The 23,084-nt window shown below is 40.2% G+C and overlaps 1 protein-coding gene across 16 annotated transcripts in view; it reads right to left on the reverse strand.

Moving 5' to 3' along the window:
• Positions 1–23,084, reverse strand: part of ERC2 (ELKS/RAB6-interacting/CAST family member 2) — a 937,892-nt gene that overhangs the window by 747,651 nt on the left and 167,157 nt on the right. For 10 of the 16 annotated variants that reach the window (XR_006715875.1, XR_006715877.1, XR_006715878.1 and 7 more), the window contains exons 3-4: positions 20,763–20,786; positions 19,703–20,119 (exon numbers count right to left, since the gene is read on the reverse strand). Coding sequence is in view for 12 of the 16 variants with exons in the window: in XM_045493235.1 (XP_045349191.1) it covers positions 19,703–20,119; positions 20,763–20,786 (441 nt within the window). In the remaining 4 variants the exon portion in view is untranslated. The remainder of the gene's footprint in view (positions 1–19,702; positions 20,120–20,762; positions 20,787–23,084) is intronic. The other 6 variants (XM_045493241.1, XM_045493237.1, XM_045493240.1 and 3 more) reach the window with 1 other exon arrangement.

Here is a 23,084-nt window from a genome sequence, read left to right on the forward strand (position 1 = left end):
TCAACAGTGTGACACACAGTTGAGGAACTCTGCTTCAGAGGTCCCAAGTTCATTTAATCTTCTTCCAAAGCTGTTGTAGTTTTGCAAACCTGCACTGGGGTCAAAGGTAGCTCTAGTATTTCTTAACTTCTCCTTAAAGTCTGATAGAAAAGTTGATGCCACGCAAGTGATGACTACAATACGATGAAGTTTAATTTCCTCACAAATATTCCACCATCGTACTGAAGAAAATCAAATCAGCTGATTTCAAAGAAGCATTTCACAAACTGCCTAGAGTTTCTGTAAGGTCCTTGTTTCTTAGCACTGGAGTTCACAATTGAAAAAGCAAAAGATAAGATTATTTTTAGATGCAAATTTTATAATTTCCTGTTCTGGCAGTTCAAACATTTACCCTGATGGATCACACAAAACCATCTCTTACTATCCAGCATTAGTTATTGCTCCCCACCACCAATAGTGCTGGGATATTGTAGTGCTTTGCTCCCAGCATCCACTCAATTCCCAAAATTCAGTAAAGAAACCAGTCATTCATCTACATCTTTAATATTCATGGCATAGAAACACTAGTTCAATTTAGTATTTTTCCTGAAGTAACCATATTGTCTTCAAATGTCATTTTGTTTGAATATAGCATATACATTAGAAAGACAAGCACTGGGTGTTGTATGGAAACCAATTTGACGATAAATTTCATATTTTAAATTAATTAATTAATTAATTAATTTATGGTCAACACTACCAAGAAAAGAAAAGAAAAGAAAAGAAAAGAAAAGAAAAGAAAAGAAAAGAAAGAAAAGAAAGAAAGAAAAAAAGAAAGACTGTACATTTGCATACAACTGGGGTGGTGTAAATTAAGGTTTGGTTAAAATCATATAGCTTTTTCAGGGAGGTGGGATCTATGTGTGTCACATCTTATGGGTTGTTATCATATACCAAGGACAGTGCTAGATCCTATGAATGGTCTTTGCCTGGATATTCGGAGTCAAGTAAATGGATATTTAATAATTCCTATAAGAAATAAGCATAGGCAGTCTAGGGTGAGAGAGAGTGAAAGTGAGGGCTTCTGAGAAGGTAATGCCTGGGCTGAATAATGCAGGACAAATATAGGTTGGTCAGGTAAAGATGGAGAAGGAAGAGTACCCCCAGACAATAGGGGAGCTGCATAAACATAAGCACAGAGCCCGGAAGCCAGTTACTGAGCAAAGCCAGAACTTGAGGTGACTGGAGCAGAGCAGAGAGAAAGAGCAAGACACGAGACTGGACAAGCAGGAAAGAGCCTTGCGAGCCAGGCTCCGAAGTGTGTACTTGGTCTGCCTGGCAATGGCAGGTATGGAAAGGATAGACATGCATTTTTCAAAGATGATTATGATAGCAGCATAAAGAAGGAACCACAAGAGGCATAAAGCTGGGAGAGCAGTTAAGAGGACCGAGCCAAAGGTAAGACCAATGGAAATGAAAAGCCACAAGATCTAAAAATTTGCAGAGAGAACAAGATTTAGTGATACAGTGGATGTAGGGGATGTGGTAGGCTGAAAAATGGCCCCCCAAAGATGGCCACATCCTAATCCCCAAAACCTGTGTATATGTTACCTTACATGGCAAGGACTCTGCAAATACATTACGTTAAAGATCTTGAGATGAGAACATTATCCCAGATTATCTGGATGGGCTCAATGGAAGCAAAGGGGTCCACCTAAGAGGGAGGTGAAAGGGTCAGCCAGAGGGAAGGAAATGTAACAACTGAAGCAGAGGTCATAGAAAGAGAGATTTAAGGATATAGGAAGGGGCCACGAGCCAAGGATTGCAGCTGGCCTCTAAAGGTTTTGAAAGGCAAGGAAATGAATTCTCCCCTAGAGCCTTCAGAAGGGACACAGGCCTGCCAACACACTGATTTTAGCACAGTGAAACTGATTTCAGACTTCTGACCCCCAGAATTATATGAGGATATGCTGTAAACCAATAAGTTCATGGTAATATGTTACAGCAGCAATAGGAAACTAATACAGGAGTGATGGAGAAAGAGAAACTGATGATGACTCCCAGTATCTGGCTTGGGTTGGGAGCTAAACAGTGGTGACAGTCATCGAGACAGAGAGACAGAGGAGGAAGAACAAGAAGTTCCATTCTGGACAGGCTAAGATATCTCCGCAACCCACAAGTTGCTCACTAGAAACTTACATATATGGCCCTAATGCTCAGGAGACATGTCCACACTGGGGATAGAATTTTCTACAAACTGGGTACTCAGTATGTGTTTAATTAGGTCCACTGAATTTTCATCTTCTTTTAATAAAATGGTTAGCTGCAGGAATATTACCACTACTATTATAATGAGATAAAATATGCTATGAGGAGTAATTATTTCTATAGGCAAGAATGGGATAGTGGAAGAACTCTATTCACATTCTAACTCTAACATGGTAGCTATGTTACCCTGCAAAAGTCACACCTGCTCTGTGTCTCAGTGTCCTCATCTATAAACAGAGGATAAATCTTAACTGAGATTAAATGTATAATGAGTGACTGGCACTTAGGTGAGTGCCAAGCACAAAGCAAGTACTCAGTAAAGGGTAGCCATTATAAGCTCTATTTGTTCACAATTCATTAAAAATATTTTGATGAATGATAAGAATTTTTATGTCATCTTGACATGACATTATATATGGAAAATCCAATAGACTCCACCAAAAGTCTCCTAGAACTGATACACGAATTCAGCAAAGTTGCAGGATACAAAATCAATGTACAGAAATCAGTTGCATTCTTATACACTAATAATGAAGCAACAGAAAGACAAGAAACTGATCCCATTCACAATTGCACCAAGAAGCATAAAATACCTAGGAATAAATCTAACCAAAGATGTACAAGATCTGTATGCTGAAAACTATAGAAAGCTTATGAAGGAAATTGAAGAAGATATAAAGAAATGGAAAAACATTCCGTGCTCATGGGTTGGAAGAATAAATATTGTTAAAATGTCAATACTACCCAAAGCTATCTACACATTCAATGCAATCCCAATCAAAATTGCACCAGCATTCTTCTCGAAGCTAGAACAAGCAATCCTAAAATTCATATGGAACCACAAAAGGCCCCAAATAGCCAAAGTAATTTTGAAGAAGAAGACCAAAGCAGGAGGCATCACAATCCCAGACTTTAGCCTCTACTACAAAGCTGTAATCATCAAGACAGCATGGTATTGGCATAAAAACAGACCCATAGACCAATGGAATAGAATAGAAACCCCAGAACTAGACCCACAAAAGTATGGCCAACTAATCTTTGACAAAGCAGGAAAGAATATCCAATGGAAAAAAGACAGTCTCTTTAGCAAATGGTGCTGGGAGAACTGGACAGCAACATGCAGAAGGTTGAAACTAGACCACTTTCTCACACCATTCACAAAAATAAACTCAAAATGGATAAAGGACCTGAATGTGAGACAGGAAACCATCAAAACACTACAGGAGAAAGCAGAAAAAGACCTCTCTGACCTCAGCCGCAGCCATTTCTTACTTGACACATCCCCAAAGGCAAGGGAATTAAAAGCAAAAATGAACTGTTGGGACCTCATGAAGATAAAAAGCTTCGGCACAGCAAAGGAAACAATCAACAAAACTAAAAGGCAACCAACGGAATGGGAAAAGATATTTGCAAATGACATATCGGACAGAGGGCTAGTATCCAAAATCTATAAAAAGCTCACCAAACTCCACACCCAAAAAACAAATAACCCAGTGAAGAAATGGGCAGAAAACATGAATAGACACTTCTCTAAAGAAGACATCCAGATGGCCAACAGGCACATGAAAAGATGTTAAACGTCGCTCCTTATCAGGGAAATACAAATCAAAACCACACTCAGATATCACCTCACGCCAGTCAGAGTGGCCAAAATGAACAAATCAGGAGACTATAGATGCTGGAGAGGATGTGGAGAAATGGAACCCTCTTGCACTGCCGGTAGGAATGCAAACTGGTGCAGCCACTCTGGAAAACAGTGTGGAGGTTCCTCAAAAAATTAAAAATAGACCTACCCTATGACCCAGCAGTAGCACTGCTAGGAATTTACCCAAAGGATGCAGGAGTACTGATGCATAGGGGCACTTGTACCCCAATGTTTATAGCAGCATTCTCAACAATAGCCAAATTGTGGAAAAAGCTTAGATGTCCATCAACTGATGAATGGATAAAGAAATTGTGGTTTATATACACAATGGAGTACTACGTGGCAATGAGAAAGAATGAAATATGGCCCTTTGTAGCAACGTGGATGGAACTGGAGAGTGTGATGCTAAGTGAAATAAGCCATACAGAGAAAGACAGATACCATATGTTTTCACTCTTATGTGGATCCTGAGAAACTTAACAGAAAGCCATGGGGGAGGGGAAGGAAAAAAAGAGGTTAGAGTGGGAGAGAGAGCCAAAGCATAAGAAACTCTTAAAAACTGAGAACAAACTGAGGGTTGATGGGGGATGGGAGGGAGGGGAGGGTGGGTGATGGGCATTGAAGAGGGCATCTTTTGGGATGAGCACTGGGTGTTGTATGGAAACTAATTTGACAATAAATTTCACATAATAAAAAAAAAGAACTTTTATGTCATCTCAAAGGTTGTAACAACTTCTAATTATCTCATGTTTTCTTTCCCCAGTCATCTTCTATATACATCAAACACTTTGGTCATCTATTAAAGATGTGTAAGATGATCTCTCCTCACAAGAGGCAGATATGTATCAATAATGATAAACCAGCAGTCAGCACCTACTGTGTGACAGGTGCTATTGATATTAAAGATTAATAAGATATGATTCCTGCACTCAAGAAATGCACAGTCTTGAGATATAGATAGGTGGATAAACATATAGATATAAAGATAGTAAAGTAACATTTAACGAGCACCTACAATGTGCCAGCCCTTACATGTATTCATGTATTACATATAATTCATCTATTACATGCATTACATTTAAGTTTATTCAAACCCTGTGAACTAGGTATTTACAACACAATATAATCCAGTCTATAACATTCTGAAGCAATTAAAAAGTGAGCCCAGGATGGTGCAGAGAAGGTCACTTTCAAGTTTGCACAGCTCAGTACAAACACCTGTGCCCCAACAAGTGACCTATAAAATGCCACCAAGTGAGGTTTGATTCTGAAAAGAGAAGTCAATGGTTTGTAAAGGGAGCATGGACTTGCTTTACAAGGAGACCAACTGATGTGACCATAACTCTTGTTCATCCCCTCCTCACCTTTCTTCAAAGAAACATAAATGACATTTGTTGAGCCAAGTCTCATGCAAAGTGCTTTGTATAGGTCATTTCATTTAAGACCAAAGAAGAATAAACTTGCACAGGTGGATGGAAGGGTTTTACAGGAAGCACGGAAAATTGCTGGCTAAAATTATATTGGGCCAGAAGTCTCCTATAAATTTCACTAGCATTCTTAGGTCTCTTGCAAAAGCCCAGAACTTCTACTTGGAACACAACAAGAGAGACAATTAACCCCATAAAACAATGCATATGAAAATGCAAAGGGAAGGAAATGATTGAGGTTAAAATAAAAGAGAAGGAAACCAACTTAATAAGAGAAAGAATAAGATTTTAAATGAAATCATAATGTGAGCCACATCAGAAACCTAAATAGAAAAGGAAAGTGTCAAAGAAAACAAAGAGACAGAGAGGAGCCGGGTGGGAAGAAATGACTAGAAATTATTTTGACTTTTCTACAGAACAGTAGGTACAATGGTTCTCATTTCTGAGGTCACATCCCTCCTGAGGCCTTAGGCAAGCTACTTAGCTTCCCTGATGAAGTAATGGGACAATGCCAGTACCTACACCTCACAGGGTTGCTCTGAGGAGTAACTGAGTACAGGACTGAGCTTCGTGCCTGCACCAGACAGCCTTCTATTTTTTACCAGTGGCAGCAACAACACTGATGATTTATGCTATTAGCAGCACCCTGTCAGGGCCTCCCAAGATGACACTCCATCAACCTTTCTCTCTGTGTGTGACAGCCCTCAGACAGACTGTGCCACACAGATTTCTCAAGAGGGTACTGTGGTTTCAGGAAGTGTGGTCATTTTAGACCATTCTCCTGAAGTCCCCTCACATTTGTGTCTGTGAGGCAATCAAGCAAGAAGCCAGCATGCAAAGATAACCACAGCCTACAAAGAGGGGAAAACATAATGAATTCTTCCAAGAGATTTCAAGCCTTCTGGAGAATCATGTGTCATCACGTGTCAGAAGTCCCTGCTCAGCATAAGCATCCTCAAATCTCCACTAAACTCCGGTTATCCCTCTCCCTGTAACAATTGCTCAAGAGGCAGCCTAAGAATATCCATTGAGGTTAGCACCTGGCAGGTTTTTAAGGAGTCTCAAGCTTCCAGTGTGGAATTGGCAAAGATCCAGTCATATGCAACATTTTGTCTTTTAAAGCAACTAAAGCTTGAGTCCTTAAAACCATCTAAATCTTGACATGCATCATAAAAGTACTGCAACAGAGACTCTTGGCAGGAACACCACTGGGTATCATGAAGCTATGGTGGAGTACCTACATTAAGTGTTATTTCTGCTGTCTAAGGCACAGTCAGGTTTTGCCTCTTCTTTGCTGTATGAACTCTGACAGAAAGACGAAGATCTCCATTGCCCTTTCAAAGAAAATCACCTTGCAATGCATTCCTATTTGGATGTGGATGGAAAAAAAGCAATGCTTTAAAGATCATTTGTCTAAACCAGGATTAATTTCCAGCATGCTAAAAAGTGCTCACAGGTGGTGAGGGAGCTCTTCATTCCAGGTTCAAGTGATTAAATCTAAAGAGGTTTTCTTTTTAGCAACTATTTAGAAAAATACGTTTAAGTCTGGCCAAGAAATATAAAAAGAAAGTGGCACTAATAAACCCAAAAGAAGCTAAGGTTAGAGAAGCAGCTGATCTCCACAAATAGGTTTCTGAGTGGGGGAGATATTGAGTGTTGATAAAGCATTTTCTTTCTGTATGATCACTGGCCCCAATATGCAGCACTTGAAGAACAGAGAAACTCTGCCACTCACCCGTGGAATTCTCTGCAAGAAGAGACCTTTCCTCCATTAATAACTTTTAAAAACATGCACTAATTCATGCTGGCAGTCCAAATCCTCCCATGAAACCTCATTAAGTGAAGTTTAAACATATATGAGTTCAAACATATATGCGGGATATGTTGAGTTCAAACATACATGTGGGATAAAGAGAAAAAACTCAAGTCTAGAGAAAATTGGGGAAGGGGGAAGGAGAGCAAACAAAATCCTATAGTCTAGACTTAAAGTTTTAGAATCAGGAAAAAAGGGCTAAACTAGAGGACTTGGTCAAGTGGGTCAAAAAATAAAGGTTTCAACTGCATAAAAAGCTAAATATGAGTTCAGACTTTTTTAGTGCAATATACATAAATACTTGCTGCTATTTTAATATTTGTCTTTACTTGAGCTTTAGTAGGACTCTGCCTGAGGCAAGATTTTTTTAATAGTAATAATAAAAATACTTAATAGTACTTAGAGCAAAGCATGTGTGGTCATGATGTTTTAAAGGGGAGAAAGAAAGGTAATTCTGAACATCTGTGCTACATTTCCACACGATAAAACTACCACACTCTAAAATTATTCTGAAGTTTGATGGAGCTGGGGAGGAGGTGGATAACAGCTCATGTAGAGAAATGTTTATTGAAAAAACAGAAAGGGAGACTCAGAGGCCATCTGGGGGAAAGCAGGGACAACAACCTTTACCGTAAAATAGAACTGCTGATTAACAGTGAGAGTCCAGTAGTCAAAAAGCAAAGTTATGTGTCTTCTCAGATCCATAATTATTAACTCCATAAATACTCCAGAGAATCAAACATCTTTTATTTTCACAAAGTCCCAACCTTCCCACATGGTATCTTAGATCAAAACACCACCCCAAACCCTCCCTTAAATTTATTTTCTAGGACTTCCCTAATTCCCAATCCCACCTTTCCTGAGAGGGAAGGAGTGAGGGAGGGGGAGTCAGAAGTAGTTTCTTTCTCAATCTCTCTCTCTGTTCCTCTCTCTCTCTCTCTCTCTCTCTCTCTCTCTCTCTCACACACACACACTTCTGTTTCTTTTCAGACTCCAGCCCATGTCTCCCTCAGCACATCTGTTTCCTAGTTCAATCCCCTGCAGGCAGTCTTTGGGTCAAGAATTATCATGACTGAGCTGCCCTTCCTCAGTAAAACAGAGTTTCAAGCAGGTGGGGCTGACAATTACTGTATTTGCCACAGCCACAGGCCAACCACCAGAAGGATGTGTCAATCATGCTACACCAACAGTTCACAGTCTGTGTGATTTTGCCCCCTGGGAGATATTTTTTCAATGTCTGGAGACATTTTTGGTTGTCACAACTGGGGAAAGGGGAAAGGTACTTTTTGCACCTAGTGAATAGAGGCCCAGGATACTGCTACTAAACATCCTACAATGCACAGGACAGCCCCACAACAAAGATTTATCCTGCCCCAAATGTCAATAGTGCTGAGATTGAGAAAAACCCTGGGCCACACCAAGGAAGCAAAATTTCAAAAATAGGTGGGGTCTTTTCCCAACATTAACTATGTTCATACAGCTGACAACTCAACCCACACATTACCAAAACAGATCTGACTGCCTTAGAGGCTGAAGGAAGGTAAGGGGATTTCTTGGTTGTTATCCTGACCAGGCCCTGGCTTTACCTGATTAAGAATACTTTCCACAGGAAAACCTAGCAAATTTATGGCATACCAACAATTACTACATGTAAGTATCTTTTAACATGACTTATTTATACACAGACAGTTTCTTTTTCAGGCCAGTTCCTTCAAAGAAGCCACAGACTTACTAAAGTATTGTGTAGGCCTAAAAACTGTCAGTAAGCACAGGCATTGGGGGGTGAGGGGAGGGAGGAGGAGTTGGAAGCTCTGTTTTAATCAGGTCAGGAATTCCTGGTTCTTTTGGAGTTTGAATGGCAATCTCCATTTCTCTGGCACTTTATAGGTTAGTGAATTCTTCCCACACAGTCCCTTTTTAACCCACAGGTTACCTCCCCAACACCCACTACTCCGGGAAGAGCTGCAGACTTTTGTGATAACTGGCAATACCCAAGGTGAGATGAAAAACACCAGCCTAATAATTGGAAAGGTATAAATACAGGCAGAACTGACAGGAAAAAATATTGTCTCTCATTAAAAAAAAAACTCAAAAGCTATACAAAAATAGTGAGATTTGATATTCGAAATATAACGAATTGTACATATGCTTTTTACCAAACATCTTGATTCAAAAACTATTTACTTATCATCTAATTCAGGAGGCACCACACTTTTTCTTAAAAATTTTTTTAATGTTTATTTATTTTTGAGAGGGAGAGAGAGAGAGACAGACAGAGTGTGAGCAGGGGCAGGGGAGGGGTAGAGAGAGAGGGAGAAACACAGAACTCAAAGTGGGCTCAGGCTCCATGCTGTCAGCATAGAGCCCAACATGGGGCTTGAACTCACGAACTGTGAGATCAGGACCTGAGCTGAAGTAGGACGCTTAACTGACTGAGCCACCCAGGTGCCCCACGCACCACACTTTTTCTTAAAGGGACAAGTATTAAATATTTTAGGCTTTGAGGGCCAGGAGGTAAAATCAAAAGTTTTCTTTTTAGCAACTATTTAGATATTATACACACACACACACACACACACACACACACACACACACATATGTGTTTAGGATATTATATATTTATATAACTATTTGAAATACAACCATTTAAAAATGTAAAAACTAGGGGCGCCTGGGTGGCACAGTCAGTTAAGCGTCCGACTTCAGCCAGGTCACGATCTCACAGTCTGTGAGTTCGAGCCCTGCGTCGGGCTCTGGGCTGATGGCTCAGAGCCTGGAGCCTGTTTCCGATTCTGTGTCTCCCTCTCTCTCTGCCCCTCCCCCGTTCATGCTCTGTCTCTCTCTGTCCCAAAAATAAATAAACGTTGAAAAAAAAATTTAATAAAAATGTAAAAACTATTCTTAGTTCCCAGACAATAAAAAAACAGATGGTGAGCCATGTTTCCCCACAAGCTATAGTATGCCCACTCTCGATCTGATTGAGTAGTAAGTCTTTATATTTATTCTAAAGGCTCACTCATCTTTATTTCCTTTTTCTAAAAACCACTCATATATTATTATATATTTCCTTTATTAAGGAGGATTTGATTCATTCTTTATATAAGTTACAACTGCTGTAACTATAAGCCAATCGTAGGGATTACCCAGCAAGCACTCACATTGCCTTATTTAACACTTTACCCAAAACATTTAAGACATTCTTCAACCTATGTGCCAAACTGGAAATACAAATAGTTTCCTCTTTCACATCTAAGCCAGAGTGGGTGGGAAAGTAGATTTTGCTCTATCAAATTTTAGCACTTAGAAGAGCACTTATTAGGAAGTTATAAATACAGTTTTAATGTCTCACAACTGACATAGAAACCCAAAATACCCTACAAAAACTAGATATAAAGTAAAGTCAATTTGGGGAGGCCAAGCATTTCTTTTAGGCAATGAAATAATGACAGAGTTAAAACACTGAAAAGGAAGGCTAATTTTGAACAGATAAAATGGAGAAGGACAGCTCTAAGCACCTACTGTTCTCCTTATTCTCTATTCACAAAAATTCATCTATTCCCTAGGAATTCATGGAGGGCCTAGATGTGCAGTACTGTTCTTCATATTTTAAGATAGTACTTTAACTTTTATGAGCCACAAGTGGACTAAGGAGATCCAGTTCGGACGCTGCACTCTGCATGGCACTATTTAACCTTTCCAGTGCCCAGTGACCTCACAGATTTACAGTCCTGGATTCAACAAGTCCTGATAAGATGTAGCAAGAAAAAAAAAATCAGAGCCTTTTGCATTATTTTTCTCCTTTTTGGCATTTATGGAGAAAATATCCCTGAGCAAGAAGTCAGAAGACTAGAATTCTAGTCTCTGGTCTACCCAGGAATTATCCCTGGCATCATCAAAGAGTGGGTAGGAACAGGTGCCTGGAAACAGCAGGCCTAAATTCGAATCCCAAATCCATCACTACTTGCTCTAAGAAGCTAAACCAGACACCACCCATTTGGGCCTCAGCCTCCTCATCTGAGAGGCAGGAAACCACTACCCACCCCAGAGTATTGCTGGGAGCATTAAGTGGCACTCCTTGGAAATTGATGAGCACAGGCTGATGCTCATGAGTGTCCAGAAAATATTACTTGTCATTACTTCTTAATTTCTCTGAGCCTCAGTTTCCTCACAGGATTACCAGGAGTTTCATAGGAAAGCATTAAAATGGAGTGTGTTCTTTGAGCCCTGATTGGGGTGAGCTCGAGCCCTGCTTCACATGAGCCCTGCTTCTCTCTCTCTCCCTCGTGGTATTCTCTCTCTCTCCTGCTCTCTCTGCCCCTCACTCACTTGTGCCCCCTCTCTCTCAAAAAAATGAAATGAGATGAAATGAAATAAGACAAAACAAAACAAAACAAACTAAAATAAAACAAAACAAAACAAAACAAAACAAAACAAAACAGGAGTGTGCTCTATAAACTACGAAGCCTCCTTCCTATGCAAGGTACTAGCTGATGTTCCATCCAAGACAGGTAGGACCTTGGTAGAGTTGAGTTGTCTCATCTTCCCATTGCCACAGCTTGTGACATACTGAAGTATGAGTACTTTCTCACCAATGAGTTTTCATTTGTGGTGCCTGGTTTCACCAAATGATGACTATAATAAATTAGGTCAGCTGCCAAAATAATATTTTTCAAAAAGCCATCACACCCAAGGTAGAGCAAGAGGACAGGGCAATGAGAACAGTAATGAGAGTCTCTCCTAGCATAACTACCTGACATTCTCCCCCATCCCTGTCACCTCCCCTCACCTCCCTCTACCCTACCACTTTCTTTTCTCAGCAGGTTCCAAAATGCCTTGTGCCTAATGGCTCCCTAGGGCTCCACCAGTCTCTGTTACTGTAAAAAGCAATCAATGGTACTCATTAAAATCAATATGGGGTAAAATCTGAACCATTTCAAATTAGCATGCAGTGTTCAAACTAAAGGATGTATTAGAATTTAAAGATAAGACAAATGATGCTAAACAGAAACAGGAACAGGTACATTCTCTTTGTCATTAGAAATGTGTGGGTAAAAGTTATGAAATACTGCTTTTGGAAATGTTGTTAATAAGAGTCCAGACCGAGTGCTTTCCTGTAAACTTGTTTCATTGGCATTCATCATGTACAGAGAGCTTGGAGAAAATGGAATTCAGTGAGAACAAAGAGAATCTGTATCAAGTTGGTATCAGTCAATGAAATTTCCATGTAATCTCAAAAGATATATTCAAAATTAAATGCTTAGAAAAGAAGCATGAAAGAAAAGTATGCAGTTCCTAAGGTCACCTCTTAAACAACAGTAGGACTAAATGACATGGCAGGCTTTGGAACAATCACAGAGACTGGGGGCTTGGTAGCCACAAATGATCAAGTTTGTGTGAAAATAACAGCAACAACAAACATGTGACCAATAGTCAGAAATGCCTTGTGCACTTAGGCAGAACTTCACAATCATTTCCTCAGCCACATTCTCAACCTTGGTTGGATAGCTCCAGCAGGATCTCATCAAACTCAACACATTCAAGTCTTTCTTCAACCCTAGTGCCTCTTGCTGACCACTCCCATTTACTCACTATCCCCCCATCTGCCTGCACCCAGGCCCACAGAGGCTGCCTGCTCCTCACAGCTCTCAGCACTGGGTTCCCAAGTTGTCAAGGTCCTGCCTGCAAGCAGAGATGACCTTTCCCTTCAACTTCTGGGGCTACCGCCCAGATTCAGACTCTTGGTGACCTGAACAACCATGGTATTCTTCTAACTAGTCTCTATGCCTCCTCCTCCCCAAACCAGTATCAATTAGCACTAACAATCTTTTCTGATCATGCCATTCTCCTGGAAAAACTCCTTCAAAGGCTGCCCAGAGCCTACCGAGTAAAAGCCAATCCCCTGTGTCACACATTCAGGGCCCTCAGCAACCTGACCTCAAACCACCTATTCAGCCTTATTTCTTTTCCTTCCTGATAGGTGGAGTTTCAACTGTTCCAGACTCATGGCACCCCCAAACCCACCACAGTTCCTGCCTCTGAGGCCTGGCTCAGCCATCTCTTTTCCAATCATATTTCTCCACCACCCCTGTGTGTTGAAATTCTTCCTGCCTTTGAAGACCAGCTCCGTATTGGACGAAGCCAGTCGTCAGCCTCCTGCCTCTAAGCTGCACTGCGTGTAAGTGCCATCCAATGTCCTCTTAGTACACCACCCTGAGAAATAGTAGCATGGGATGGTGACAGGTATAGACTCTGGAGCCAGACATCCAAGGTTCTGATCTTGGCTCTAGCATTTGCTTTGTGTGACTGGAAATAATTACTTACTTCTTTGTGCCCAGTCTCTTTATCTGTGTGATGGGAATGATGAAAACAGTATTTATGTAGTACAGAACCTATCACAAAATAAGCCTCAGTAAGTGTGAGCTGGTTCTCTTACTGCCCACCTGAATCCTTGAACAAGACCACAAACTTGGCTAAGGTGCTCCCACAGCATATGGATGCTCGGCATGCATTCTATGACATCCAACACAGTTTCAAAAAAAACGAAAAGAAAACTTCCAGTTAGGGTTACACTCAAGTTCCTGCTCCATGCTAAACACAGAGCAATGATAGAGAAAACATAAAAGAGCATGGCACTACAATCATTATGAACCACCCCTCCAATACTGGCAAAATAAATCACAGAGAAATTCTCTAGTTGTTTTTTAATTATTTTTTCATTCTTTCAAACATTTACTGAGCACCTGCAGGCAATATTTGAGGCCTGGGAATATGGATGAGATGTAGTAATCAGGTAAGAAACTCACTTTATTAAAAAAGAGAGCAATTGTTAGATTCTATGAAATAACTCTTGCAAGAGAAAGTATGTAAAATGTTTACATGGCCAATGGTGTTTAGGAATATTTTCTGTGATAAGCTTTGTTGGTAGAAATAGAACATGTTAAATCTGTAGAATCAGAATTAGAAATGCCTGCATCGGCAAAATCATGGTTCAGCCAGCAGAACTAGAGACAAGTTTATGTTACAAAAAGACCATGTGGTTTTTAGATAAGGGTGACTACGATGGAGTTTAAAAGTCTGAGCAAAGATCATATAGTGGAGGTTTGAGCCATCAGTAAAAGGACTTCTTAGGTCCTGAGCTCAAGAACTTCTAGGTCACAGACTTTGCCTTGGTGGATCTCCCACTGGCTCGGAGACAACCTGGATAAATAAATGAAGAAAGCAAGAATTCATGTTGCCCTGCCCTCCTCCTCCCTGCCCCAATGACAGCATGGTGGCAAGCCCAGGCCCAGTCTCCTGAGGGCTTTATTGGTCCTGGGTTGGTAGTAATTGTGGCACCCAATGACTTGAGTGCTCTTCAGCTCTTGCTACCAAAGATGGGCAAGTAGCCCAAAGTGATTAAGCATAGGAAATCAACAGACATGTCAGCACAACATATGTCCTTTCCCTTCAAAAACCTACAGTGCAATGAATGCAGAGACTCCTGACCCTTCGAAGGACCAGCAAGAAAATATTAGGGGGAGTGAATATAGGGGGATTTGGTATATAAAACCACTTTTTCTTTAACTAAATCAATAGGATTTTGGGTACTTGATTACCAAAATCTTTACAAGGAACAATATGTTCTCTGCAGAAAAAGCTAAAGAACAAGGTAAACTATTACCACATCAAATAATGTCTTATCAAATCAACCTGTATCCAAAGTATCACACGACACTAGTGAGTAATGCTGTGTTTCAGCCAACACTTCAGCTCACATTAGCACATCAGTTGTAGTTCTTGGGCAATAGTTTTGGTATTCCAAATAAGTTGAGATCATAATCTTTTTGTTGTTGTTTCCTGCCAGACAAAGAAGTGGTTTCGCCCTCAGCCTTTTCCAGACCACCGAAAGATAACAAGACACTAAAGCAACCTGACCCTCCCCATGTGCAACTCCTGCCAACTCAAAATCTCCTCAAACAATAGCCTAAACAAAACCAGTATTCCAGGAGATGAGGTTTATATGAGATCCAACACCTCTGCCTGAGAATGAGTCATAAAACCACTAGCACTCTATTCCCCAGCATTATGCCATCTAGCCCCAACTGGGTTGAACCACGCAAAATGAAAAAGAAATCAGGAACACACTGAACTTAAAACTTCAAGTACACTTTAAATCCTGTTTTAAATTCATTTAAATTAACAGAGATCAGGCTACTTCTTTATTCAAGCTGGGCTATTCTTGCCGCTTTAATTCCAAAAGTAGTCAGCCACATTTTTCCACTAAAAAGTAAAAAAATACCCTGACAGAAGAACATTCTAAAACTCAGTAGAGAATATGGAAACAGCTTACAATAAACTTTGCCTTCTAGAATAACTAATGGAGGAAATTACCCAGTTATTTGGCCATGGGAAACAACTAATTGTATATTTTTACGTATTTTGCAGGTCACAAATTAAAAGCACACTTTTTATTTTCTAGCATAGCATTTTTCCAAAGTGTTTAAAAAGAACACCAGTGCAGCAAGACAAAAGCAAATTAAATGGGCTTGAGGAACTTCCCCTTCCTGGCAATGACTGACACACACTTGCATATTAAGGAGTCTGAGGAGTCCTACAGTAAACTCTGTGGAATCCAGCATTTTCCCAAATTCATTTGGCCCTGCAGCCCTTTTTCTCTCATAGGACTTTATCAACATCCTACAAAATGGCTGTTCTGCAGAGCACATTTTGGGAAAGATTCCTCTAGAAAAGGGATCAATGAAATGGTTTTAGAGCTGAAAGTCTGGAGTCGGCCAGGTTCAAATAACAGCTTCACCACTTATTAGCTGTGGGACACTGGGCAAGCTTCTAAGTGCCACCCGTCCCTCAGCTCCTCCAGGTAAAATGGGCAAAATAATAGAACCTACCTCCCAGGCATGGGTCTTTTCACATGACTGGAAGAATCTTCTGAGAGCTTGACATGGCCTGTTCCTTTTTGTCATGCAAGTCTCAGTTCACAATATCACCCCCTGCAAGAGGCCTTCCCTGATCACCCAATAATCAAGTTGGCCCCACCCAAGTCACTAGTTCTTCATCCTCTTGTTTTCTTCATGATGCTTCTCTGTTTAACTGTTAAATTACATTTCACCCCGACAGAATACAAGCACAATGAAGTCAAACTTTATTAGTTACTACTGCTTTATCCCCAAACAGATCCTCATTAAATGCTCATTGAATGGATGGATAAATGAATGAATGAGGTGGTTGTGAGAGTTAAATAGGAATCAACGTAAAGCATTCTTCAAAGCGACTGACACATAAGCATCTATCCATATGCTGATATGAAAACTTTCAACGAATGATGACTGGTTGAGGAAATCATAATTCTTGCACTATTTAACTTGCCTCTTCATGATGTATTGTGGGAAAACATTTCCTGGCATTTATTCAGAGATGTGGTGAATGGGCTTTACGGATGGGGTGACAGATGTGTAGGCCCTGGGGGTAGCATTTGCTGATTTCTGTGGTGTAAATACTCCCACCAAGACTAATTTCAAGTTATCAATGGTTTAAAAGCAGGCTCACAAAATTCCTGAAAATGTAGCAAATGGCTTTCAGAAGCCAGAATAATCCTTCTCTTGGGGAAGGTCCTTTCAGAGCTCCAAGTCTTGTTTGTTAAGTTTAAAATGAGATTTTTTTTTATATAGAGACACCTTTTCTACATGCTCCCTTCTTGGTAAGCAAAGAAAAAGGCAATCCACTGACTTTCATCTGATACTCAAGGAAACTAGCCGGATGTGTTGGGCTACATTTTCTGTACCACTCTCTGTGGGCTCTTTGACTGATGTTTAAGACTTTGAACATGACCTATTTCCATGCCAGACCACTGGGAGGACAAGCTAATCTCATAAAACACAAATTGAACTGTGTTTAGATTCATTTAAATGGAGGCATCCACACAGTAGCAAGGCACCATCTACTTAGTGCTACCAATGAGCAGAATTCAGTAACAGAAAGGGAATGACTCTACCCTGACCACAAGACCCCAACATGGAGTCAAGGTCAATGCTGCAGATAGAGGTTTCTCTGGCATCACTGCCCTGCTGTACATGAAACATGACCCCTTGGTACCCAAAATAAAGCAGCAGCTTTTTTTTTCAACTATGGTGATCTCCTAGCTATAGTTCTAAGATAACAAAACCAAAATTTCAAAATCCAGTCATTCTATGTGCAAGGGATTACATGCCAGCAGTTATTGCTCCTCTTCTGTGGAGTAAGGCAGGAAGAGATTAGTTTCTGCTCCACTGTATTAGCTATTTTTTTTAATTTTTTTTTTCAACGTTTTTTTTTTTTTTATTTATTTTTGGGACAGAGAGAGACAGAGCATGAATGGGGGAGGGGCAGAGAGAGAGGGAGACACAGAATTGGAAACAGGCTCCAGGCTCTGAGCCATCAGCTCAGAGCCTGACGCGGGGCTCGAACTCACGGACCGCGAGATCGTGACCTGGCTGAAGTCGGACGCTTAACCGACTGCGCCACCCAGGCGCCCCTGTATTAGCTATTTATTGCTGTGTAACAAATTATCCCCAAATTCAGCAGCTTAAAACAACACACATTTATTATATCACAGTTTCTGGGGATCAGGGACCCAGGCATAGCTTAGCTGGGTCCTTTGCTTCATAGTCTTTCACAAAGCTGCAGTCAAGGTGTCAGCCCAGGGCCTGTCATCTTATCTGAAAGTTGCACTGGGAAAAGATCCACTTCCAACCTCACAAAATAGTTGTTGTCAATTTTCAGTTCTTTGTGGCTGTTTGAGTGAGGGTCTCAGTTCCTCACTGCATGTTGACTAGAGGCTACTCTCAGTCCCTCACCACATGGGCGTCTCTCCATAGCAGCTTGCTTCATCAAAGCAGCAAGGTGAGAGCACAAAAAAGTTGGCTAACAAGATGGAAATAAGTCTTATGTAATCTAATCATAAAAGTCACATTGGCATCCTATTTCTTTCACCATATTCTATTGTTTAGTCACTAGGTTCAGCCTGTACTCAAGGATGTGGATTTACACAAATGCATGAATTCCAAGAGGTACAAATCATTGGGGGCCATCTTAGAAGCCTGCCCATGACATTCATTCTTCCCATTCCATTATGGATGGGAAGACCCAGGCCCAACAAAACATCTCTTTAAGCATCTCAATACAAAACCAAGTCATGTAGTTTCCTAAGCATGTTGCTAATGTCTCATGAAAATAAAACAAGGGAGAATAGGTAAGGGGGACATTAAGTCTGAAGACACAAAAGTCTGCTCAAATGTTTTAAACAAATATACTCTACATCAGAGAAAACTCCCAGGAGTATCTGCATTAGCAAGCCCCATCATGGATGCCATGTATTCTGAACAACCAAACAAGTAACTCACGAGAACTGCCCATCCAGGGTGCCTGGGTGGCTCAGTTGGTTGAGCATCCAACTTCAGCTCAGGTCATGATTTCACAGCTCATGAGCTCAAGCCCTGCATTGGGCTCTGTGCTAACAGCTCAGAGCCTGGAGCCTGCTTCAGATTCTCTCTCTCTCTCTCTCTCTCTCTCTCTGCCCCTTCCCTGCTCACTTGCATGCATGCGCGCACGCTCTCTCTCTCTCTCTCTCTCTCTCTCCCCCAAAAATAAATAAACATTAAAAAATAAAATAAAAAACAAGAACTGCCCATCCAAAAAGGTATATGACGCCAAAAATCTAGTTTGGCCTGAATGTAAATATCTTTTGGAATTTTTATTTATTGCTATAGCATATTTTTAAATATACTTAATGCCATGTTATTGCTTCCTATTTTCTGTGAGATCTGTGTCTCCCATAGCATTTTGCCTACACAGTACTTTTGAGATCCATATCCACCATAGTGGCAAGAAACCGTTATAAAAATTTCAAGCCTTGGCTATCACCCGCATTTTGTATAAGCTCTATCCAACTACATATCCTCAGATATCTGTGCATCCCAACATTCAAGAGTGGTGGCAGGCCAGAGAGGCTGCCTCTGAAGGACTTCAAATGATTTTAATCCACTAAGTATAAAATGCATACTCAGAAAACCTGGAACAGTTTGTCTTAGACAAAAGAAAATGCAGACAAAGATGGGTCTTAAACCTAAATGTTCAAAACTGGTCTGCACATTTTACCATTCTTCCTGGAAAGATCCATATCCTTTACTTTCTACAAATGTTACCCCAATTCAGCTATGAAAATATGTAAGTTCATTGTTTTGCTAATCACCTATTTCTTTTCCTCCTTTAGAGAGATGATATTTGATAACCATCTAAACCCTGAAACTATGGCCATCTGTGGGAAAGTAGTTGTAAGCCACCTTAGAATTGGCATGTGCTGCACATACTTGGATCCCGGATACGTGTCGAGTAACAATGGAACATATGTATGGTGAGCAGAGAGAAGAACTAATGCAAAATTCTAGTTTAAAGGTGATAAGCAGATAGGAAGACTATAAAACAGATGCCAGGAAATTTTGTTAAGGCTGCAGATATCTTCCAACCTGTGAAAATAACTTGGTAACGTGTTTTCACTTGTAAAATATGGCTTTGAGGAAATAGAGTGAATATCCTTACCTCTCTAAGATGTATGTTTTCCTTTTCTTTCTGATCTAAAATCACTTCCAAGTGGCTGACTTGAGACTCAGCCTCTGCCATCCGCCGTGTCCGCTCATTGTCATCCTCAAGACTTTTAGAAGGCAAACCTTTACTTTGCAACATCTCAAGAAGCTTTTTAATAGACTCGTCTCGGGCGTTGAGGGTCTGTTTCTGTGTTTCAATTCTCAACTCCATTTCCTCCAAGGTCTTCCTTAAAAGGAACAGCTCCTTAGCTTGTCTGTCATGCTCAGCTTGGAGCCGCCGGAAGTTCTCTTCAGTCAGCTCAATGGTGAAGTGCTCGGCTCCACGGTTGCCACTCTCTTGCTGCAGGAGGTGATTGAGGTCTCTCTGGGTTCGAAGCTCATCCTGAAGGGCTTGGATTGTCAACTGCAGGTGCTGTGATAGAAAGATGGAGCAGGAGAGGAGAAAGAAGGGGACAAAGTCAATGGAAATGCCAAGTGCTTTTTGCTGCTACCACACTATGAAGATGGAATGTTAATCACGAGGTCCAGAGGGCCAGCCGTGAAGTCCTCCAGGGTGACTTCAGAAGCATGGGACAGTACATGGAGAGGGGGAAATTAATTCAATGATGCTTTCTGAATGTCTTAGGAGAAGAGAAATGTACACATACACAGAAACAGTATATTAGTGTCAGTCACAGGGAAATTATACATCTAAAGAGATTGAACTGAGTAAGTGGAAAGGGTTAGAAGGGAAAGTCTCACAAACACACCTTCTTTATGCCCGCAATGCTCCAGACTCAGTATTCCCTGTTTCCTAAGGTGTTCTTTATTCTACTATCCATTATTTTTCATCAGAAATGCATTTCCATTTAAAAAATGAAAATAATAGCATCCACTACAAGTAGACACAAACGAGGACTTTATTTTTTTACAAATAAAGCTGTGAACAGGTTTAGTAAACAGGATTACTGCATCTGCAAGCAAAAGGGAACAAATGCAGACAGGGACAGACACAAACACACAAGGAGGTGAGACTGTGCAGAGCAAAACAAACAAGCTGCAAACAGTGGACCAACCTTGGTTCTTCGGGCGTCCAGTAACTGAACAGCATGGGAAATGGAAAACAAAAATGAAGCAAAAAATCAACACAAAGAAAAGTTCAGTGCAAGCAAAGGATATTTAACAGAAAGAATCAACATAAAGTACCTTCACGGAGAAAAAAAAAGAAAAAAAGAAAAACAACTGCTAATCACAGCAAAGACCCATAATCTACACAAAATCTACAGCACTGCTGTTTGATAAATGTGATCAAAAGAAAGAAAAAAAGAAGAAGAAGAAAAAGTTAGGTCAATTCCACCTTTTGTTTTCCTAAGTCTCTCTGACCTAGGAACCCAAAGTCTTTAGTATATTACCAGGGAAGAAAGCAAAACATTCCACAAGTACCCACATATTATTCCAGGTCACTATTTTAACCAAAATCAGAGTGAAAACACCAGAGAAACAAAATAGTTACTGGTTATGAGAAAATAAACAGTTGCTTGACAACAGTTGGTAAATTCTGCAACACCTTCCCAATAGAGCCAACCCCCAGGCTGGTCAGAATAGGCAGCCATAAGCCTGAAGGCATTTTAGTCCTAGGAACAAACCAGGATGCTTCCAAAACAGCAGTTCCTCATTCAATCACCAAATACACACTCCTACCTGTAGACCAGATACAAAGTTAGGGGAGGGAAAACAAAATGAGCACAAAAAGAAAAAGTGGGCAGAGGACCTGAATAAACATTTTTCTAAAGAAGACATACAGATGGTCAACAGGCACATGAAAAGATGCTCAACATCACTAATCATCAGGAAAATGCAAATTAAGACCACAAGGAGGTATCACTTCACATCAGTCAGAGTGGTTATTATCAAAAAGTAAAGAAATAACAAGTGTTGGCAAGGTCGTGGAAAAAAAAGGGAACCCTAAGCACTATTGGTGGGAATGTAAATTGGTGCAACCACTGTGGAAAACAGTACGGAGATTTATCAAAAAGTTAAAAACAAAAATAGAACTGCCATCTGATCCAGTGATTCCACTACTGAATATTTACCCAAAGAAAACGAAAATACTAATTCAAAAGATATATGCAACCTTATGTTTACTGCAGCATTACTTATAATAGCCAAATATTGAAGTAACCTAAGTGTCCATCGATAGATAAACAGATAAAGAAAATATGTGTGTGTGTATACATACACACTCAACCATACAGAAGAATGAGACCTTGTAATTTGTGACAACATGGATGGATGGACATTAAGGGTATTATGCTAAGTAAAATGAGTCAGAGAAAAACAAAACCATATGATTTCACTTATACACGGAATCTAAAAAATAAAACAATGAACAAACAGAAACAGTCTCATAAATACAAAGAACAAACTGGTGGTTGACAAGGGAAGGAGTATAGGGGTGATAGGTGAAATAGGTGAGGGGATTAAGAAGTACAAACTTCTAATTATAAAATAAGTCACAGAGATGAAAGTACAGCGCAGAGAAAATAGTCAGTATTGTAATAACACTGCATGGTGACAGATGAGAAAATAAAAAAAAAGAAACCCTATACTTTTAAGCCAGTCATTTCCCTTCCTCCTTCCTATCCCCAGGCCCTGGAAACCTCTAGTTTACTTTCTGTCTCTATGTATTTACCTAGTCTGGATATTCATATCCATGGAAGTATGCAATACGTCGCTTTTTCACGTAGCATGCTTTCAAGGCTCATCCATGTTGTAGCACGTATCCATACTTAATTCATTTTACAGGTGAATATTATTCCATTATAGAACCATACCACATTGCATTATCCATTCATCAGTTGATTCATATACAAATATCCATAGTAGCCAAAAAGTAGAAACAATTTATATGTCAATCACCTGATGAATGAATAAATAAAATGCAGTATATCCACACAATGGAGTATTATTTAGCCATACAAATCAATGAAGTACTGATACACATTGTATCACTATAGCATAGATAAATCTTAAAAACATTATGCCATGTGAAAGAAGCCAGTCACAAGAAACCACATGTAGTAGGATTCCATTGATATGAAATATCCAGAACAAGCACATCTGCAGACAGAAAATAAATTGGTGACTGACAAGGTGGCTGGAGTAGGGGGAATGGAGGGTGTCTACTACAGGGTATGGGATTTCTTTTGGGGGTGATGAAAATTTTCTGGAAGGAGATAGTGGTGTTGATTGTACAACTTTGTGAATATACTAAAAACCAATGAATTTTACATGTTAGAGGTGGGAATTGTATGCTACGTAAATTGTATCTCAATAAATCTGCCACAAAGAAACATGAGGTGAGATTATAAGGTAATATAACGTCCCTCCACCAGCTC

Source organism: Leopardus geoffroyi, chromosome A2 (genome assembly GCF_018350155.1).
Source record: "Leopardus geoffroyi isolate Oge1 chromosome A2, O.geoffroyi_Oge1_pat1.0, whole genome shotgun sequence".
NCBI classification, from domain to species: Eukaryota; Metazoa; Chordata; class Mammalia; order Carnivora; family Felidae; genus Leopardus; species Leopardus geoffroyi.